A 23,524-nucleotide genomic window follows, 5' to 3' on the forward strand; every position below is an offset into this window, starting at 1 on the left:
TGTCAAAATTGTTGTCTCTCCGTTTGGAGGGAAAACGACTTCCTTAGATTAGGGATATACAAAAACAATATCAATAATTTATATACTGATGAAGAACTCTCCTCCTCCTCTGACACTACAAGAAATCATCTTTTTAGGGACAAATTTATTCCATCCCTAAAAGTGTAATATTTGTTGGAAAAAACTTTAGCCAACAAATTTCCTCTGTCACGAAGTTTGTCCCAAATGACCCGTCCGGAAAAGTCAAAAAATGACTTTTAGAGACAAAATTTTGCATTTGTCACTATAAATAGACTTTTAGAGACAAAAATAGGTGGTTGCAAAAAGTTTTGATTTTGAGACAACCAAAAATTTGTCTATAAAAGTCTAATTATAGTCCAAGGCAACGGTGGTAGTTATGGAGACAAAGAAACTGATTTTTGAGACAACACAAATTGGTGTCTAAAAGTTTTAATTTTTGGAACAAATGGTAGTGGTCCGTAAAAGTTTTAGGTTTTTAGGACAAAGGGAAATGGTGGTTAAAAGTTTTAATTTTTGGGACAAATAAAAGTAGTGGCTAAAAGCTTGTTAAATATTTTTTGAGACAACTAAAATTGGTCACCAAAAGTTTGATAAATTTTTTTTTTTTTTTGATTTTGTAACAATTATTCTAAAAATACTAATTTGAACATTAACTTATATTCCTTTCTTGATTTCTCAACAACCAAACAGAAAATATATATCACCAAACCATCCACTCTTCTCCAAATTAAAATTCAACTACACAATAAATAAATAAAAATGCTCATCGCATTCAATAACAAACAAATACCATGCTCTAATTCATTAGTACGTAATATCTTGATTGTATATATGACAGAGATTTCAAAAGTATCATTTCCAATTTATAAGGCTAGTGTTATAAGCATTGTTTATAGCATTGTTTATAGCGTTCAACTATTCAATGAACAAATTGTAATTAGAATTATATCTACCTACATAACAAAACAACTCAACTCATCGCATCTTCTTCTCAATGGTTTCGTTAAAATGACATTCAAAATCTAGCAGAGAGCTCCCAAGTGTTAAATCGACGCAAGCTTGCAGGACCTGCATAGAATAGGCCAAACTCTCAAATAGATTACCAATTAAAAATTATCCAATGATAGATTAATTTAATAAATTGCAATTTAATGTGCCGATTGTAGTATCTGAAGTTCAATTACAAACATTACTCCCAGTGAAAACAATTCCTTGTAGAACAGTAAGTAAAAGGAATAACTCCTATGAAAAGTGTAATTATGCAAATATATATATAGACAAAAAGGAGAATGTTTTTCTAAATCGCCTGCCACACTCCCACGTGAGATACATGTGGGCTTCACACAAATGCACCCCACTGTTTGTCTCTCATGTGATACGTTCTTCAAAAAAATTTTGTCTACTTATATTTTCTAAAGAGTAATGCAAGAGACCTCTAAAAAATAGTCCCTAAATTTACCCCTAAGGTGGTATAATTCAGTAGCCACCTTACCACAGGTCCACAGCTGGTATACATGCAGCAAGTTGTGATGCGTTCAAAACTAATCCTCAGAAATTGTCTTCGCCCACTCATTATTATGTAATCCATTTCCTTCAGAGAGAAAGAGTTCAAAACTAGTCCTCCCCCTTGCTCATAAATTAATGTAATCTTATCTTACAAAATCACTCTAGAAAGTTAATACTCACAATTTCTAGAAAAGTGAATGTATAGTCCTTTCCTCTTATCTGTGTCTGCTGGGCACAGTAAAAAGAGAAGTAGACAATTGTTTTTATAAACTGTTCAAGTGTGTTCTCTACTTCCTCTTTAATTCCTAGATCTGGAGGTGATAAGAGGAAAAGTATCTGATCAATGCTTTTCTTGTTGCCATGTAGTTAGCTTAGAGAGAGTTTCTAAACCTCAATTTCCAGCATAATTTCCATTGACCTCATCAAAAACTTAAAAACCAAATTTACCTCTTATATATGAATTTTAGATGTGGACTAGGTTCTCAACAATATTGATTGAAATTCAGCAATTAACAATCATGGGTATGTCAAAGAAAACAATTAGCATTTGAAGAATAACAAATCTTGATTTGGAATTTGGTTTTGGGAACATGGGTGCATTCGGGCAGAACCTCAGAAAGAATCAGCAGGAGTTCCAGCATCCTTCCACATTTTTGAAAAACCACAAAACACCTAAAGAAATCAAAACCCACGTGAGTCAGCTTAATCAAACCCTAACCCTTTACGCATCTAGAGATGAATCCCTAGAACAAAAGATCAAAAACCCAGTTCAGATTTAACACAAACAATCAAAAGGGACCCAGATCAGGTGCTGCTGCCTTGAAGAAAACGATTCAGAAGATACTAAAAGCACAGTGATGTATAACTTGTACTAGCATATGCATGCAATCCAATCATATTAATATCCTAAGATCCATCAGATTTATTGAATGAAACAAATATTAATTACTCAAACATTCTGAAAAGATGACTTACTAAGAAGAAGAATCAGTAGAGGGTACTCTTCGACTGATCTGCTGCATCAAGAAGTCGACTTTGGCATTGTATTCCGTGCGATCAGACTCCAAGATTTGAATTCTTCCCACCAGCTCCTCATTGATTCTTCGTTGCTCTTCAGCCTCCCTTGTAGCAGCCTCATTATCCCTCTCGAGTTGAGCACGGGTAAGTTTTCCAGATAATGTTGTACTTGGTTTTCGACCACGCCCTAAGCCTCGTATGTAGCCAACTTTTTGTCCAAATACCTCAATAGAAAGTTGCTCATCAGATATCAGGCAAGATCCTTCTTCAATAGCTTTCTCCTACCGCTTTTCAAGCTTGTACTACAATATTCATTAGTTGAGATAAAATTAAGTATCCAGCCACATTTTATTAAGGATATAAGGAATGAAAGTACATAAAGATTGATGTCTTACATGTCTAATCTCAGCATCAGCATGCACCCATGCCTCTTTTTTCTTACTAAAATGCGTTTTTTTGTACAACTCAACAAGTCCAAGTTCCTCTCCAGTGGCACGGTCTCGCTGTGCCATTTATAGCACACATTAAACCTCAATATAGATTACGTTGTTCAATTACAATTACAAAACATAAATTATAGATTCTATAATTAATACCTCATCATATTGCACTTTTCTGAAGGCCTTCGAGCTAGCAGTGTGGAGGACTTTCAACTTCTCCCGATTCAACTTATTCTTGCCACATCTCACCTATTATTAAATGCATAAGTCAGAGTACAAAGTGTTTCTTTTATTATTAAGCATTTCTTATCCACAAAAAATATAGAATTGGAGATAGCAGGTTGAAATGGGTTAGTAAATTGTAGAAAAAAATAAGAGGATAAAATCACTATATCATATATTTTTATTTGAAGAATGTTGTGTCCTTGTCTAATGGTGTTTTGATAAAATATCAAATCTATATCTCATGACCACGTCTGTATTTCTACAACATAGAATTTTAGTGACTTCTGCAACATTCTTTCCCTTGGTTTCATCTTTAGGCATAGTTTTACTATAACTTCTCAAAACAAAATTAACTCCAAGAGAAATTAATGTATCTTGCCCACTTGTCATACCTGTGTCCCTAATGCTCAATTCGGTTATAATTATTATCTGTTGGGTATAATTATTAATTTTGTCTCTTTAAGATTGATAAGTAGGTCTTCCTATTAAGTTATTATGGTTGAAAACATCCCTCTGGGTTGTCAAGTGTATTCTATGGACATCCACAGATCCAATATTTTCTCAATATTCACAAACCAAAAGAAAAAATTCTTGACAATGACTGCCTTTTTTGGCTCCATTTGAGTTCCATGCAAAGCGGCATCCGCATAAAGACAAAGTATGTTTCTTATTGTTAGCTTCATACATATTAAATGATTTGTAGTTTCCTTTCTCTATTTGGCATACATAAGTCTGCTTGTACTTCATCAGCCATCGACTTTTCATGCAAGTTGAGTAAATAAAACTTATAGGCAGAATTACTCTCAAATGAACAAATTGATTCTACTCATAATTGCTATTTTCGGGACTATCAACGTTACCTTATAGTCCTCGTCAGACCACTTTTCGCACAAGAACTTCCACGTCTCTTTTTCCATGTTTTCGGGTGGATCCGCAAGGGCAGATTCCATTGTAGGGAAACTTCTAAAGCGTTGTCGTAGGTCATGGAAATAGCTCTTATACCGGTCGTGCATCAAATTGAGGATAGATTCGATAGCATAGGGTTCATTGGTAAACTTAAAACCTTCCTGTCATACCAAACAAGAAAAAATTAAAGCACATTAAAATCTTCCCCCAAAGTTATTTATGGTGCGTGTTAATTATTGTGCCAGAAACAAATAAATGGTACAAATAGTGCTATCAAAATGCTTGATGAAATAATGTGGGAAGAGGAAATTTACTGGGGAAATAACTATCCAGAAAATAATTTGCGAAGAGGAATTCTAAATCTCAGCAATTGTACCACTTACCTGAAGGTATGCAACCAATGTTTCTTTATCCTCTTCACTAATATTAGTCCACGATGGCACATTTTGTGGGGCAAATTGCCTAGTGACAATCCCTAATTCACTGGTAAATTTTTCAGATGCTTCACCATATGGTCGTCCACTAACCTTACAAATCTGAATAGGCAGTCGCATCCCTTGATTTTTTAGCTTGGCCAATTTGAGGCTTCATGACTTCCCACATCCTCTCTTACTCTTGGATGTGCCTACTAGAAACAATGAAAAAGTATCATGTTAATATATAGATTGAAAAGACGAGAACCACCAACCAAAACAAAACATAAACTTAAAATATTTACAGACCATCAGTGTTGCAATGTGTGCTAGAAGTATCCGAGTGTGAAACTTGTGGCGTAACTTCATGTACTGATTCTGATATAAATGGGTGCAGCGTAGATGATCGAACTGATTTAATGGATGCATGGGGTCCATGTGTTGATTGAGTGGATGAGCGAACTGATTTAGTGGATGCATGGGGTGTAGGTGCATGGGGTCTAGGTACATACCCTGCTCGTCCTCTGTCTCTTGTGGACATACCTGTTGAGAAGTTGAGGGTATATATATCATATATTTCTACACTGCATATATACTTATGCATATATATTAATAAACAGTAGATACCATTAGATTTAGTACAAGTAACCAGAAATTAAGCAGAATCATGCAGTGCATAAAGCTTGTCATCATCAGAATGCCAAGATATAACATGCAGAGTTTTTTACATAGAATTACATATATTTTACCAACAAAAATAAAATAAAATAAATTAATAGTAGTACAACTAAGCACATGGTACAAACCTGCGCTCCTTTTCCGCAAGAGTATGGTCTAAGATGACACTATAAGCCAAGTCAGTTGTTGCCAGTGCTGCAAGATAGTCCTGCCATTAAGAAAGAAAAATAATTACATTTGATAACATTCCAACAGATCTGGTCCAAGTTTCACTGCCAATCAGAAGTGTCATCAGATGGACAAATCATATAGTGGATTATGCACAATGCAAGTTACCAAATGCACGTTTCTTTACAATTTCCCTTTTACTGCAGAATTGAAACTGCTACTGACCAACGCAAGTTACCAAACTGCCTCTTTCTATAACCACCTTTCACGTGGATCAAATTACTCCTTATAGAAAAATTATAAGAAGAAAGTAGTATATCAAACTGAGTAAATTATTGGTAATATTATAAATATTAATTCGATGCAACTTGAGATAAGAATATTCCTTCGAGTAACAGGGTTTTGCAGAGTAATCTTTAATTATACATTAGCATTCATGCAAATATGTTACTCCTGTGGATTCATCATCACTCCTTAGTCCCAGACTTCCAGTTAAGCATAATTGCAAGGAGACCTTTTCACAACTAATATTCAAAGATGCAAAATATCCTTAGTAAAATGGCACATTCAGTAAATAACATCAAGTAGATTTGTATAGATTTGTATTTTTCATCATGATTTCAGTAACCTCACAAGCAGTCTACTCCAATTGCAATCACACAATCACCAGAAAAATGCAATCACACAATAAATTGCAAATCTCAATGTCCTTCATCATGATTTCAGTAACCTCACAAGCAGTCTACTCCAATTGTAAAGAATGAACTATAAATCCTAAGTTTAACCTTGACATTGCATTTGACATAAATTATTACCCATAATTTGCAGGAAATGAGTTTAACCTTTAAGTGAAATTGTTCCATAATTCTACAGGTTAACAGATTATAGGTACTACATTCAACCACTCATAATTCCATTTGCCTTTTGAATGTGAAATTGTTCACCTCACTCCATGATGGCTTCACATTAACAGAGCATCGGTTGGATGATCTATGATGGACTGAGGCCTAGATTGGATATGATCCTCATCATTACATGAATGAATGTAGCAAATGTAGATTGACAGGAAATTGAACAACAATTTATATATAGGCAATTCATAAATATGATAGTCGATTATCAAATAAGTTGATAATATATGGTACCTGATCGGAATCGTTACCGGAGATTCGTTGAGAAATCAGAGAATCAAGGAGAGATGAGGCGGCAACGGAGCGATCCAGATATCGAATCGGTAGAGAAGAGATATATGAATCAGTAGAGAAGAGAAATTAGGGATTTGAGAGCGAAGGAGAGAGAGAGAGGAAGAGAGTGAGTGATGAAACCCTTTTTTTGTGTTTGTTTTTGATAGTCCCCGATTATTGAGTTCATAAATTAATCTATAAAATATAATAATATATGATTTGGGTTTATTAGAGACCAATTAAAATTGTAGGGATATGATTTGGGTTTATTAGGGACCAATTAAAATTGTAGGGAAAAGTGATTGATCCTTTTACAACCAAATAAATTTGTCTAGAAAATGTAATAACATGATTAAATATAATTTTTAAAAAATTCTTTCATTTTGTCCTTAAAAGTATAATTTTTACAAATAAATTATTTTTGTCCCTAAAAATTTGTTTTTAAAACCTTAATTTCTTGTAGTGTGATAACAAGAACCAGAGCAGAGGCCCATCCGCCCAATCTCCCTTTACCTCGAAGGACCCTTAAGAACAAGCAAAGCCGCCTGGGCCAGAAGCCTTGGACGACACAATTACTTCTCCTGCAGAATAAGCTTCAAGGACTACGACCAAGACGCTGTCTACAACGTCATAGACGACATCAAATACTCGACATTTCCCACAATAAAATTTAAAATAAGACCTATTTTAATGATAAATAAATATCATTGAAATATAAATAAATAAAATTTATTAATGTGTACAAGCATTTCAATAGAATGGCCGTTACACGTACCAAATGTGACAGTACATGATGACTTAGCACGAATTATTGTTTCAACAATGCTAGGTAGCTCAAAATTTTGTGGCTCAAATGGCTCAAATCCCTCAAAACGATGTCGTTTTGAGTGTAAATGAATGTAAAACGACGTCGTTTTAATAGATTTGAGCCATTTGAGCTACAAAATTTTGAGCTACCAAACATTTTCCTTATTGTTTAATAAATTTATTAATGTGTAATAGAATAGCCGTTACAGGTACCAAAATGTGATAGTACATGATATTTAGGGGTATTTTCAGAAAAATGGTTAAGAGTTAATTTTTTTTTTGTTTTTTTTGATTTTTTTTTTAAATATATAAAAAATATGAGAAGTGATTTGATTCAAAATAGATTAAAAGTAAAAAAGACAGCTTATAATTGTGTTTGCAAAAGATTAATGGTGATGACACTAATTTTAATTTTCCTATACCATTGTGGCAATTCTCACGTATTCTCTTGCAAACAAATCAATTCATTTTTTTTTTTTAAATTATTTATATGAAGCAAATCAATTCACTTAAGAGCTGGTTTGAAAACTTGCTATTTTAATGATTTTTAAGTTGTTTTATGGGATGAAAAAAATTATGTCTGAAATGATTTGTAATTTTTTTTATTGTTGAAAAAATAATTGATTAATGTATAAGATGTGATATCTTATTTTATTAATTATTTTAATTAATTAATTAATTTTTTTGTTAACTATTTTAGCCAAACTCTTAACTTCCCAACCAACACCTGACCTTTAATTGATATATTAAAAGAAGAAAAAACCTTTTGGAAGTGAAAAGAGAAATTACAAATAAGTAGTATAGTAGAAAAATAATTGCACTATAGATGAAATTATTTTTGATTCAATTATGAAATTATTTTTTCCAAATAGTCATGTTAAAAGGTGTATAACATATGCAAATTATCATATTTGTGAAATTAATTACCGCAAATGTGATAATTGAATGGTTTTAGGACCGTAACTAAAAAAATAATTATAACCAAACACCATATAAGTTATAATTAATGTTTTTTTAAATTACAACAAAAATAATATCATAATAAAGATAGTTTATAACAAGCATTAAATTAAGTTATAATTAAAATTATAACTAATATCATAATAAATAAATTATAACTAAATATCACAAATACTATAAGTAGAACATTTAATATACGTGTTAAAACAAGCGTGTGTCATAAAATTTCCCCATAAGAAACACCTGTTATATGAACAAAATGATGCGCCGATGCGACCAGCTATATGTATATAAGGAAGACATCGAGGACGAGGACGACGACCGTCTACGTTGTGGAGACGATAAAAATGGCATACATGTGAAAAAAAAGGTAGTGTAATCATCATCACCCCTTTTTCTGTCTCCCCATCAGAACTTCCTTTTAACTTAAGTTTGGGAAATTTTTGTCTCTCTTGTGAAACGATAAGCACCTGTTTCCACTCCGACATCTTGATTTTGTATATATTGGCATTGCATCGAATTAGAATAGAAAACAAAAACCTTTCTTCATTGACTTGCCCCAAAAAAAAAAAAAAAACAGACTTTTTTGGATGATAATAAAGCTGTAAAACAGATAAATAAATAAATGATGTGCCTGGATTAGGGGTGATAAATTGGTTTATAAATTTTAACAAGTTTTAAAATTTGATCAAACTTAATTTGTTTAACTTTTGTACTAATTTCAAACAAATTTTTGTGGAGACTACAAACCTTTAGTAATTTGATAATTTTATATAATTTTAAGTTGTCAAATCGAATCAAATAAATAATTACAGTAACTATTTAAATTTGATTTAAAAACTTTAACAATTTTTAAAATGTGTTTAAATTTAACTTTATAAATTCTAATAATTTTTAACAAATTGATTATCCCTTCCGAGACTTAAGTTGATAGTGACTCCTATGTTATAACGACGTACCTTGAGATCAATTGGATCCAATCGTGGTACAAATATTTAATTTTTGAAAAATGTTTGAGATTTTAAGATTTTTATTAAATTTTTTATCAAACACTCTGATATGAATGTTTAGTAAAAAATTTGATAAAAATATTGAGATTCCTCACATTGTTCATAATTTTTTTTTTACTTTAAGTCCTCGTTTGGGAAGGTGGTTATTTTAGTAGATTATTTTAATTTTTGGTTAATTTAGTAGGTTAAAATATTTGTGTTTAGGGATAGAGTAAGATTTTTTTGTAGTTGGATGTGATGTTTGTGAGAGAAAATGAGAAATGATTATGGGTTTGATATGACATTTTTTCTTATTAACTATTTTAACCTATTTTATTTATTTTTTTTATTTTTATTTTTATTTTTTTTGTAAATTTTAGCCCAAAAAAAGCCAAACCATAGCTTCCCAAACAGGGCCTAAATTTTAAGTCACAATAATAACGGTCACAACAAAGATAAAATTATTAACCAGTGTGTATTGTATTTGGCCTATTTTAGGAAGATTGTAAAAAGTAATTTTTTAGTTTTTAACCAAACTTTTGATTTTTTTAGACAAATGATCTGGAAAGTTGATAAAAAGTTACTTTTGACTTTTTTTTATTAATATTTGTTTATGATGCCAAATCACAAATAAATAACCAAACTACCCCCATTAATTTAAAATATTTACAACTTCACACATATAACACGTTTTGACTCATGAGGAGTAGAATTATAATTTTACCAGTAGTTAAAAATCAAATTCTCAAATAAAAAAAAATTGTAAAAAAATCAACTTTTAACTTTTGTTACTAAAAAAGTAACTAAAAGTCCAACTTCTCAAAATAACCCTTTGTATGGTCTTTGTGTGTTTAAATTTGGTTTTTACACAAAAAAAAAAAAAAAAAAACAAAAACAAAAAGTGTCAGCGTTTGATACCAACAATACGAGGTTTTGTTTTAAGTTGTGCAAAGGCAAAGGCCAACCGGAACCACACAGGGCCTGGATTCCTGACCCCAGGTGGCATATATCAGGTGGTCCACGTGGCAAACCCCCCCAGCCAAACTTAAAAAAGTAGTAAAAAGATACACAGGCTGACAAAAAAAATCAAAAATACAAACAAAATAAATAAAGGAGTGCTGCAGAGGAGAAGCAGAAGGTGTAGGCATGAAAATGGGATTTCACTTTAGAGCAATGGAGACAACTCTTGTTTTGAACGTAGACAAGCTTGTGGGATGGTCATGGAGTCCTGGCCTTTGTGCACTCATCAAAACTTGATTTTTAATATAAATAATTTTTTTAATAACTCTTATAAAATTAATAATTCAAATCACGAAGTAATGTCCAACCTAACCCGTTGCAATGTGGAGACCCCATTTCCGAGCCAAGGTTCTCTCCTTGCAGTCTCGTACTTGCGCTCGTCCTTGCAGGCCTTCGGGTCTACTTTTAGGCCCAATTTTAATAATTCGAACCGTTCATATTTTATGATTTATTCAGTATATCATACCTGTAAAAAATCAAGATGATCGGATATCAGAAAGCATATGTTCAAAAAACTGTTTTTTAAATTCTTTAAAAAATAGTTTTTAGTTCAATTTTTCAAACACATACTTTCTGATATCCGATCAACTTGATTTTTTACAGGTATGATATACTGAATAAATCATAAAATATGAACAGTTCGGATTATCAAAATTAGGCCTAAAAGTAGACCCAAAAGCCTACAAGAACGAACGCAAGTACAAGAGCTGCAAGGAGAGATCCTCATTCCCCATTTCCATTGTCATTCATAATTGCAAACCAACCCTAAAATTGATTCATCATTGATTTGTAACTGTCTAGGAAAATAGAAAAAGTATCACATTTGACAGTTAAAAACATCACATTTTTTAAAAAATTATTTTTGTTTTTTATAATTATCAAGTCATTCTAATTTCAAAGGATTCACAAAGTAAAATAATTAAAGAATTTTTTTTAAAAAAAAAAAACAAAACAAATCAGATTAGTAAAACTATCCAATAACACACCACACACCCCAAAAAAGTTATTTTTTTAAATATTTGTCAAAACATATTAACTTATTTAGGCATAGTTTGAGAAGTTGGTTTTGGTGGGTTAGTAGCTAAAATAGTCACAAAAAACAAAATAGGCTATTTTAACCACAAAAAACAAAGTATCAAATTCAACCCATAATCATTACACTCCTCTCTCACAAAAAAAGTTTAAAAAGCCAAAAAGCCCTTCCCAAGCCAGACTTTTTAGCCCCAAGCTAAAATAGTCAAAAAGTCAAAAAGTCAACCCACTTCCCAAACGGAGGCTTAATAACAGTTTTGATCTAACAATAATAATAATATAAAGAGGAAGAATTATTGTTCAGTGCATCTTTAGAAAAATAATTAACAAATACATTGAAAAACTTATTTTTTAATTACTAAATAAATAAAGTTTATCACAAATTGGTAATTATTTAAAAAAAAATTCTATTTTTACATAGAATTCATACATAAAACTTGACAAAAATAATGTGACAATAATATTTTTACAATTTTAAATCAAAATGATAGATATTTAAACTTTCAATAAATAACTATTAATAAGATTCATCATTTTTTATATAAAAATTTTATTTATGGGTAGGTTTGGGAAGATGGTTTGTGGCTATTTTAGTCACAAAAGAAAAAATAAGCTATTTTAGCCATAACAAACAAAATAGCACATCCAATCTATAATCATTACACTCTTCTCTCACAAAAAAAGTCTAAAAAATTAAAAAGTCATTCTCAAACTAAGGTTTTTAACCCAAGCTAAAATAGTCAAAAAAGTCAAAATTAAAAAGTCAATCAAATTCCCAAACGAAGCATATAACATTATTCCTTTTTCTATTGAGCAAATTACAAACACCTCTCTCGAAGTTTGGTGAAAATACAGATTCTTTCTTGAAGTTTGAGAAATTACATCCCGACTTCTGAGATTTATATTTTCATAACAAATTACCTCATGAAATTTTTATTTTTATGTAAATTTCTTCCTAATTTTTTATCCAAATTTAACCTTCAAAGAATAATTTATACTTTTTCAAACCTCACGAAAAATTTTGCCCTTTATTATTCATCTGGAGTTAAGAAAAAGACAAGAGCATCATTCAGGCACCGTTTGGGAAGGTGGGTTGGAGGCTTTTTTGGCTATTTTAGCCACAAAAAACAAAATAGGCTATTTTAGCCATAACAAACAAAACATCACATCCAACCCATAATCATTACATTCTTCTCTCACAAAAAAACTCAAAAAAGTCAAAAAGCCAAAAAGTCCTTCCCAAACCAAGCTTTTAAGCCCAGGCTAAAATAGCCAAAAAAGTCAAAAAGCCAAAAAGTCAACCCACTTCCCGAACGGAGGCTCAAAGGAAAGATGTGGGTGAGAGAGAAGATTAGTATGAAGAAAAAAAAAAAAGGCAGAGGGAAGCCTAGCAAGCAGGCATTAAGGTCTCTGCTCTGGCTGCCACGCCTCAGGTAGCAGTACGGTACAATACGGTCAAAGCCTCGCCAACTTCTTCTCCCCTCCATCCCATTGGATTCCCACCTGTTTGCCCTTGTTTTGGATTGGTTGTCTTACTAATCTTTTTAGAAGAATCTACACGTCAGTGTAAATTTTTAAAAACAAAAAATTCAAATCAATGAAAATTTTATAAATATTAATAATTAAATTTATAATTTTTTTCATGTAAACTTTTTACTTATATGTAATTTTCCATCTTTTTATTTATTTATTTTTTTAGTTTTTATTTTTTTACAAAATATTAGATTACATAGATTATAAAACTATAAAAAAACAAAAGAAATTTTTTTTTAAAAAAAAGTCAAATAAAGGAAGAAAAAAATTTGTTGATTTGTTTTCAACTTTTTTTCTTAACAATAATTCTTTGCAATAATTCAACTTTTAATAATCCTTGTAATGCTAGTTTAAAATGTGTTTAATGACGATTTAAAGATGATTTATAATTAATTGGGTAGTTAAATCATTGTTAGAGAATCTTACAAATTATTGCAAAGAATTATTTTTTTAATAAACTTTTTTTTTAATCTTTTAAAGAAATATTTTAATTTTTAGATCTTTTTACATTAAATGGATTAAAAAATTTAAAAAAAATAAAACACTGATGCAAATTTTGAAAAATTACTAAAAATAAAAAATTCAAGAAAAAAATCAAAATATCAAATTAGTGTTATTTTTGAAAAATAATTAGAAATCAATGATAAATTTTATAATATTAATAATTAAACTAATATTTTTTTCAAAAATTTATAATTATTTTTTAAAAATTTCACTTAATTGTAATTTTTTTTAAAAGATTTTTTTAAGTAATGTCCAATTCAGTCAACACAATAATGCTAAATACATAATTTCATACGGGTTCGAACAATTTATCTGATGGTCGAATGGTTGACCAGATGATAAATGATAATCGTAACGGACAAGATAACTACTACAATTGATAAAATAATAGCCATAATTGACAAGTTTTGACCCGTCAATCATCCCACCCGCCATTCAGATGAACAATTTCTATGTTTCATTCGGTATTTCATCGTATGTGTGCGTAGCATTACTGCAATCACTCACATTGCTGTCTAATGCTCTCGCTCTTTCTCTCTCTCTCTCTCTCTTTCTAATTGTTGGGTTTGCTTGGATAACCGAGCTTCCCAATGATTCACCTCTTTGCATGGAAGGCACTGGTTGGCCCACTCACTTGCTTTGATCAGCGCTTCGTTACTCCCTCTCATCTTTCTCCCTCTCTCTCTTCATCCTCAGTTACGCACAGACTGTTGTTTTTTTTTCTTTTCTTTCTGCTCTTCTTCTCCTTCTTTCTTTTTTTTTTTTTTTTTTCTCTTTGTATTTTTTTGGAAGAATAACATAGGGATTAATAACAAAATACTATAAAATACATCGTAAACATTTTGCATTCTTTAATTATTGTATGATATTTTATTATGTCTATAATTCAAAAATAAAAAATCTCTCACAATCATTTTTATGATATTTTCTTTTATGATTCTGCCATTACTTTTTTTCAGGAAGTAAGTAGACTACACAACGCGGCCCCGTCAGATCAGATGCTTACCTCTTAGCTATACCCTTTCAAAAATAAGATAGATAGCTAAATGGTTATTCTTTTTGATTTTAGTGTAAACTTTGAACAATTCTTCGAGAAAAGTTGAATTGAGACAATTAATTGTAAGCCGTATTCACTTCAATGGATGTAACAGTCAAGAAGATATAAGATAAGAGAAATAAATAAGTAAAATTAAATGTTAAATTTTATATTTTTATGTTATAATTTTTTTCTATTGCAAACTTTTAAATTATATACATATTATCTATATATATAAAAATATAAAATAAATTAAATACTTGTCTTGGGTCGCTTTCTTATAGAACTAAGAAAAACAGACGGATTATTCACCCAAAAAAAAAAAAAAGAAAAACAGACGGGGATGCAAAAACCGAGCAAGATAGAAAAAAATTGTCATCCCTAAACATCAATAACATCCGCTGCCTCTTCAAAATAAGGTAAGCTTGAAGTATTAGATAAATTATTTTGTTTAGATTGATAATATTGATGGAATCCACGACATTCATTCAAGATTTCATTCATTGAAAAGGCCTTTTACATTTTGGTCAATTTTGACAATTAAAAAAAAAGTCCGTTTATTAGAGTCTGTTTGCTACCATTCCGTTTTCAGTTTATTTTTAAAAAAAAAAGTAAATTACATATATCCCTCAAGGTTTGGCTAAATTATAAATACCCCTTGAGATTTGAGAAATTACAAATTCCTCCCTGAATGTTATATTTGCATAACAAATTAGGAGGTAATTTGTTATGAAATATAAATCACAGGGGCCATTTGTTATGAAAATACAAACCTCAGGGGGCCGGATGTAATTTCTGAAACTACAGGGATATCTGTAATTTAACTAAATCTCGAGAGAAGTATATGTAATTTGTCCTTAAAAAAAATTAAAAAACTGTCATAAAAACTTGTTTGACAATTTTTTCAGTTTATAAATGGTTGTCTCAGTTTATAAATTTGAGGAAAAAAACGTAATCTCAAAAAATGAGTTTATGTTTTTAGTTTTCAAATTTTTTTTTTCAATTAATTTTTTTTTCAAATATTTTTTTTAAATATTTTTTTCAATTAATTTTTTTTTTCAAATTATTTTTTTTCAATTAATTTTTTTTTCAATTAATTTTTTTTCCAAATAATATTTTTTTTCAATTCACTTTTTTTTCAATTAATTTTTTTTCAAATAATTTTTTTTTTCAATTACCTTTTTTTTCAATTAATTCTTTTCCCAATTAAATTTTTTTTCAATTATAATGTGTGTGATCCCATTGTCATAAATAATAAAAATGAATATAAATATTTTAGGCCTAAACAAACATATTTTTTAGTTTATGTTTTAAACTTTTTTTAAACATTTTGTTCAAACCAAACGCGTTTATAATTTATGTTTTTCTAAAAATAAACAAAAATCAATTTATAAAAATTTTGTAAACATAAACCAAAAACGTAAACTTTACCAAACGCTACCTTAGTGTATTAATTTATTTGAATCACATTCAGTGTTTTGGTTTGAATTTTTAAGATTAAGTTTTTTGAAAACTGAGTTTTTTATTTTTCGTATTTTTTTGTTTTTAATGGATATTTTTAAAATTCTAAGTATATTTTTATTTTTTTTAAATGCACCTTACTTAGGTATATCTAAAAAGTAAAGAATTTATGAAAAAATATTTTAAAAAATTAATAAATACATAAAAATATGAAAAATATACTGAATTCTTTTTTGTTTTTGTATTTTTGGTATTTAGTGAAATTTTTAAAAAAAAATCACAAAAATTATACTTTCTATGTGTATTTATGTTAAGTGTGTCTAAAAATTTAAAATTTTTCTTAAAATATTTAAAAAATTCAGTTAAAAAAAATAGAAAACAAAAAAGTAATATATTTTTTGTACATTGAAAAAAAAATCAATAAGCCAAAAAAAATCACTTCCTAATAAAGACAAAATGAATAATTTATTGATTCAACGGTTGTCTAATATTTTCCAAAATTCCAAGTTATACAACATTGTTTTTGCTATTACTTATTGACGTTTATCAATTTATACAGTAATTAAATAATGAATATACATATACATATAATTTTAATAAAGTAAAGTTACATGCATCAAATTTTTGTTTAAATTTGTTTATAATTAGTTTCATTTGGACAACGCATGAAATTCAATGCATTGATGACACATTACTTCATAAATAAATTTAATTAATGATTAATCTACTAACATTTTTCAAAATTCCAAGTTATACAACATTACTTTTGCTATTACTTATTGACGTTACAGTAATTAATTATTGAAATTTTCATAAAGTAAAGTTACATTCATCAAATTTTTGTTTAAATTTGTTTATAACTAATGTCATTTGGACAACCCATGAAATTTAATGCATTAATGACACATTACTTCATAAATAAATTTAATTAATATTTTAGTAAAAAAATTAATGATTACCACATTGAAAATAAAATCATCATTTATCATTTTACTAAAATAAACATTTGATAGGAAGACTTAAAGCTATGTTTGGTTTTGATTTTTTTGGCTGAAAAAGTACAAAAAAACAAAATTGACTACACAAATTAATAAGACAAAATATTATCTTCAAATCATAATTATTATATTTATTCTCTCATAAAAGTCAAAAAAAATCAAAAACAAAAATCAAGCGAGATTAAAATAACCAAAAAATTAAATTATTTTAGCTCTTTCCCAAAGAAAAAGCCAATTTCATTTGTTTAACAAATGAACCATTCATTAGAAAATCATTATAATGTTTTAGCCTCCATTTGAGAAGTGGATTGATTTTTTAATTTTTTCACTATTTTAGTGTGGGCTAAAAAGCTTAGTTTGAAAAGGACTTTTTAATTTTTTTTTTGCTATTTTAACTTGGGCTAAAAAGCTTGGTTTGGGAATGACTTTTCAACCTTTTGTTTTTTTTGGACTTTTTTGTGAGAAAATAGTATAATGATTATCGGTTAGATGTGATTTTTGTTTGTTGTAACTAAAATAACTTATTTTGTCTTTGATGACTATTTTAGCCCCAAAATTACTTGCCAAACACCACCTAGACATATTTTGTTAACTTTTAGTACTAGTTAAAAAAATTAGAAAGCCATTATAAAAATAAATTATTCTCTTTATTCTTATATATATATATATATATATATGTAAAAAATTAAGAAATCATTAACAGGCCTAATTCTCAAATGGAAATGAAGAAATAAAAAGATAAATCAAATATAATTAAATTTTACATTTAAAATTACAGATAAGTGATTGTGTGATGAAAATTAATTTTTAAATAATTTTTAAATTGATAAGAATAAATTTATAATATTATAAGAGAATACAGGTATAAGTAGTCGGTCAATCCATTACTCATTTTGAGTAGCGTCCGTCTGACATGGACTTAGACGGTGCAAGTTAGTTCAAAACAAAGGAAGGTAGCTAAACTGCGCCAGGGCAAGCAAAGCAAAGAAAGACTTGACAGAAAAGTCTAATAATGTAATCTGCGTGTTTGAGTAGTAGGTTTTTATGTAATTTTTGTTAGTCGTAGGAAAAAAAAAATTTAGTATTTAGAAAGATAGTTAAGTTTTTTTGTGATTGAATATAATGTTTGTGAAAAAAAAAATAAAATAATTATAGAATTAGATGTGATATTTTGTTTAAATTTATTTTTTTTGATTTTACAAAAATTTTGTCTTTTAAAAAAAAAATAAAGAAAAAAACCAAAACCAAATCTTACAAAAACACCATGTGACATTTGGAGGGAAAGGGTGACTTTCGGAAAACTGGTTAATATTTGCCTGTGAGAAAAAGGAGGTGGCACTTCTACACTCCTCTCTCTCTCTCTCTCTCAAAAGTTTGAACAACATTCAAGGCAAAGGCAAATGTAAAGAGAAGAACTTCAATGGACTTGGAACAGATGCTTCAATGTTCCCAACGCATTTAATCAACATTTCGGAAACACAACGGCGGTGTTTGGCAATAACTTTTTAAATTTTTTATTTTTATTTTTTCATTAAAAGATAAATTTTTTACAAAAGTAAAAAAAATAAATTCAATCAAAATATCACATCAAATCCCATAACCATTTTACTTTTTCTCTTACAAACATTATATTCAACCACAAAAAAATCTAACTTCCTAAACACAAAAAAAAATTTCTCCAAATGCGAGTGTTTGAAAAGTGAATTTTCTTATAAATTTTTTTAATTATAATATATTATTAGAAAAAAAAAATTATATTTAAAAAGATAGTTAAATTTTTTTGTGATTGAATATAGTATTTGTGAAAAAATAAAATAAATTGATTATAAAATTTAATATTATATTTTGTTTAGATTTAATTTTTTTAATTTTATAACTAATTTGTCGTTTAATAGAAAAAAACAAAAAAAATATTCAAAAAATTTCTTCCCAAACACCACGAATACCCATTATCAAATACTACAACAATTATTTAAAAAACATTATATTATTTTCATAAAAATAATTCTAATTTACTTAAAAGTCCTTAATGTTAAATTATTTCTCAAAATCTTAATAAAAAGCACTTATTAGTCTCATAATTCTTGTATATATTATTTTCGTAACATAATCCCTCAATGTGTAATGCAAGCAAGAATTACAAGTTGTTAACTTTAGAGCATTCCCACCAAAGCCCTAACCCCCTCCTTACCTATTTTAAAGAATAAATGACTCCTTATTTACCTGATCAGATCTCCTAAATAATTTCTTAAATTAATTTTTGCCACAATGACTCCCAAATAGAGTCACTGTAGCTTCCTTTTCTTTCCTTTTTTTTCTTTTTTTTTTGTTACTTTACTTTGTTTAGAGACTGCAATACACATATAATTTTTATTTTTTAAAATTTATAATTAAAAATTATATTTTTAATAAAATAAGAAAAAATAAAGAGTTTATTAGTAGAATAGATAAAAAAATAAAAAATATGTTGAAATAAGTAAATAAAAAAGTGATTCTTAAAATAAAGAACGAAGTTTTTAATAATATTTTAAAATAAAATTTAAGTAAACTGATGAGAATGCAATGCTATTACACCTCTATGAAAATATAATTATTATAAATTGATCTCACTAACACAGAATGAGATCAAATACAAATAAAAATCATGACATAAGACAGGCTATTTTGTGCCCCTGGTTCGTGTCTATCATCTCTCGATTGCTTCTCCATAAAAATATAATTATCTCGAATAGTTCAAACTAAAACGCAATTTCTCTTTTGAAAAAAAACAATGCAATTTGAAGCTAAAGATTGTAAGACATCAATTCTTTCTTCCACTAAATTACAACAAAGGGAGAGAGAGAGAGAGAGAGATAGATAGGAAAGGCTTTAGCAAAGGTTGGATTGGAATGGCATTGGGCTGGTGAGGCTCGGAGCTCAACAACAAAACCCCATTGGGGCAGTTTCCCAAGCTGTTGTTTGCCAGTTATAGCCAGCCAGTAATACTTCTACTAGTTCACTCTAGTGTATGTGACTACTAGCAGAGAGAGAGAGAGAGAGAGAGAGAGAGAGAGATAGTGAGATTTGGCCTTAAAACAAGATTGTGATCTCTCCTCTCTCTCTCTCTCTCACAAGAAACTTTTATCAATGTGACACCGAACCGACTACGTACGCCTATTTATTCATCTTCCTCAATGACATCACCGCCACTATGGCCGCCGTTACAGCTGCTTCCGCCGCCGCTGTTCCTGACACCGCCACCATCACTGCCACCACTGCCATTATGACAACCATTATTATTATTATTGTTGACAGTCTTGTCGTCGTCATAATCTTCAGCTTCGGAGCTCTTGGAACTGACGGTGGTAGGTGGAGATTGAAGAGAAGTGGAAGTGACGCGGCCGACAATGGGGTTGGGCTCCGTCACCTGCCGCCCGTCACGCGGCGGCGCAAACACCACCGGCAGGTACTCCTCCGCTTCGCACGGGAACTTCGAGTTCTTGAAGTGCTCTTTCAATGCCTCCACTCCCTTCCTCAAATCAAAATTCACACTAATGTAATCCATATATATATATATATATACACAGAGAGAGAGAGACAGATAGAATACCTGCAATCTAGCATAGGTGACTTCGCAGATTTTCTTGGAATTGAAGACTTCCCAATTTTGAAGATGAAAAGCCTTGTAGAGCCTCCATGTTGCCTCCGGCGAGGTCATATTCACGAACCCATATCCCACATTACACTTGTTTCTGTTTTTCAAAAACATGAAACACAAAACACAAAAGCACATACGTAAATTAAACCCAAAAAACAAAATAAAATAAAATAAAGAAAAATAATAATAAAACCCAATATGTATTTAAGAGATCAGGAAAAGAGAGAATCACATGAAATCGATAGGGAGGTATACAAAATCGTAGGAAGACAAGGGCTGATCATCGCCGCCGTCGGCCACCTGCTCGTTGCAGTGAATGCAGTGGTTGTCCAACATATTCAGCAGTAGTTTTTGACTGCGCCACCACCCACAAATGACAAACCCACAACACCCCAAGTCAAAATACTCAAAATTTTATATAAAATAAATACATTTAATAACCCAATAAAATAAAATAAAAAGAAGAGAAAAATCGGAGAGGCAAGGGCATAACCTGTACTTGTTTGGTATGTTTTTGATCATGACAGTGGTCCTGGAATCTCTGCAATTTGATTCCATAATCGCATCTTCGTTTATTAGAAAACGAGGATCGAAATTCTTTGCTTGTCTTCCCTTCAATGGCCTATTACTCTTGGTGCTTGTCTGTTGTTGCTGATTTGCACTCTTCTTTGAACTCTTTTTCATAGGATTGTTATTATTGCACCCTCGAATTCCATTGTCAACCTCACTCTTTACACATACAGCCGCCATTGAAGAAGCTTCAACAACCCCACCTCCATTCCCATTAGGGTTTCTTTTACAGAAACTTGATTTCTTCCCCATTGTTTGAGTTTGAGTTTGAGTTTGAGAATTGTAGCAACGCGGCGGCAGGTGGAAGGCGGGTATTTTACGATGAAATGATGGCGGCGGCGGTGGCGGCGGCGGCGGCGGTGGAAAACAGGTTGAATTCTTTCTTGAATAGTTTGAAGAAGAATTGAAGCTTTTGATTGTGGTTTGTGTGAATTTGGAGAACCTGTTGACATGGCCACCGGGTCGACTAAATTCGATGACAACGTGCGAGCCATGAATTTCCTTTCCATTCATCTCCGAAAGAGCCTTGGCTGCGTGTCTAACATCATAGAACTCCACAAACCTTTGGTGCCTCTTCAATGGCGTCTCTCTCAATTCCTTCACAGGACCTAAAATCAACAAATCTTTTAAATTAAACCAAAAAAAATAAAATCTGCAGATTTGATAAAAGCAAAACTGACCCAATAATATATAATTTGACATGAATCGATACGTGTATATGTGCATAAAATATAAAATTCATACCAAAAGCTTGAAAGATATCTCTGAGGCTGGTGGTGGAGACAGAAGAGTCTAAATTGAAGATCACGAGGGTCCCTTGGTTGTGCCCGTCGGAGACACCAGCCACCGCCGGAATCGTGAACTGGGCCCACACCGCGCGGCCAGAGATAAGACCTCGACCCCGCGGCGGCGGCGGAGGAGGCGGAGCCACTACCAAATTCTCTAATTCGTAATTATTCCGAGCAATCTCTTGGAAGTGCTTACTCAGCCTGCTCTGCTGCCGCAAGTGCTGCTCCCTTATCTCCGCCTCCGCCGCCGTCGCGTCTCTCAAATCGTAAAAATACACCGTCATGATTCCGTCGCGGACTCTCTCCATCTGCACCGCTCTTACATCTCCGAACACCTCCAATTCCCTCCTCACCTCCGATTCACTCACGCCGATGGGGACAGAGCTCAGGAGGAGAACCCTCGTGGCCGTCGTTGACGGCGGAAGCGGCGGAGGGAGTGGAACGTACGGCGGCGGAGGACAAAGCGGCACGACTTGAGGAGGCGGAGGAGGGTATGGGTAGTAAATTTGGGTTGGAAGAAGGGTTATTTGGTTGTGGCTATACGGGTTTGTTGGTCTGAACTCGGCTGCTTTTGGATCCAAACTACCCGGAAACCTCACAAAACCAGTGTCTCCCATGGCGGTTTTGTGGACAAAAAGCGGTTTGCCGGCGAAGTCAAAGCAAGTCAACCAAGTTGAAGTAGGTGGTGAGCGGTTTTCCTACTCTTCCTTATACTCCATCGCTTAGCTTCCCGAGTAGACTGCACATCTCTCTCTCTCTCTCTCTCTCTCACTCTCTAGTCTAACAATGTAAAAGGACAAAAACAACACAACATCTCTCTCTCTCTGTGGCGCTCTCTCTCTCTCTCTCTTCTTGTATGTGTAAAAAAGACAAAACAAAATGAGAAATGGTGGATTGCTTTTAAACCAGTTCTGTTGTGTACAAAGGTGAATGGGAGCACTGTTTATATTTATGTTAAATTACGAATTTACCCTCTGGCTTGAAAATTTGAGAGAGGATGGATATGGGCCGTACACGTGGCGTGCGAAAGAATGTTGGGGTGAAAGTATGTCATTTGCGAAATTAGTTCGAGAGAATAAGGTTGGTTTGGAATGTTTTAAATAAGTATATTTTTTTATTTTTTATGAAATATAAGTTAGATAGGGATTGAGTTAGAAGTAATATTGTAGAGAAGTAATGTGATTTAAATAAGATAATATAATTTAGATATAATAATAATTTTTTGACTTTTTTAATATATGCTAAACAAAGCCTAATTAGAAAGGATTTGAGAGGATAGAAATAAATATATTTTTTAATTTTTAATAAAAATTTGTATAAAAAAATAATATGATTTAAAAAATATATTAATATTATAAAAAATGTCAAATAACGTCTTAATTTATCATAAGAAAAAATAAATTAAAATATTATATCTAAATTATTACTCCCTCCGTCCCAAAATATTAGTCCTTTATTTCATTTTTCATTGTCCCAAAATATTAGTCATTCTTCAAAAATCAAGTACAAAAACAATGTAAATTTTCTATTTTGCCCTTCTTTTAAATTAATAAACAATATAAAAAGTACAATTATGACATTGATATTCTCAAAAAATGTACTATCAAAAGGGTAATTTTGGAAAATCAATT

The 23,524-nt window shown here is 30.8% G+C and overlaps 1 protein-coding gene across 1 annotated transcript; it reads right to left on the reverse strand.

The window, feature by feature from the left end:
- Nucleotides 1-19,653: 19,653 nt before the first annotated feature.
- LOC114265531 (protein terminal ear1 homolog) lies at nt 19,654-22,776 on the reverse strand. Its single transcript, XM_028206350.2, has 5 exons — nt 21,850-22,776; nt 21,029-21,713; nt 20,768-20,890; nt 20,488-20,629; nt 19,654-20,406 (listed from the first exon to the last, which is right to left on the reverse strand). The coding sequence occupies exons 1-5, from the start codon at nt 22,508-22,510 to the stop codon at nt 20,056-20,058; spliced, it is 1,962 nt and encodes a 653-aa protein (XP_028062151.2). The 5' UTR covers nt 22,511-22,776; the 3' UTR covers nt 19,654-20,055.
- Between the last annotated feature and the right edge of the window lie 748 nt (nt 22,777-23,524).

The sequence above is a fragment of the Camellia sinensis genome, chromosome 5, assembly GCF_055761805.1.
Source record: "Camellia sinensis isolate YWXY chromosome 5, ASM5576180v1, whole genome shotgun sequence".
NCBI lineage: Eukaryota > Viridiplantae > Streptophyta > Magnoliopsida > Ericales > Theaceae > Camellia > Camellia sinensis.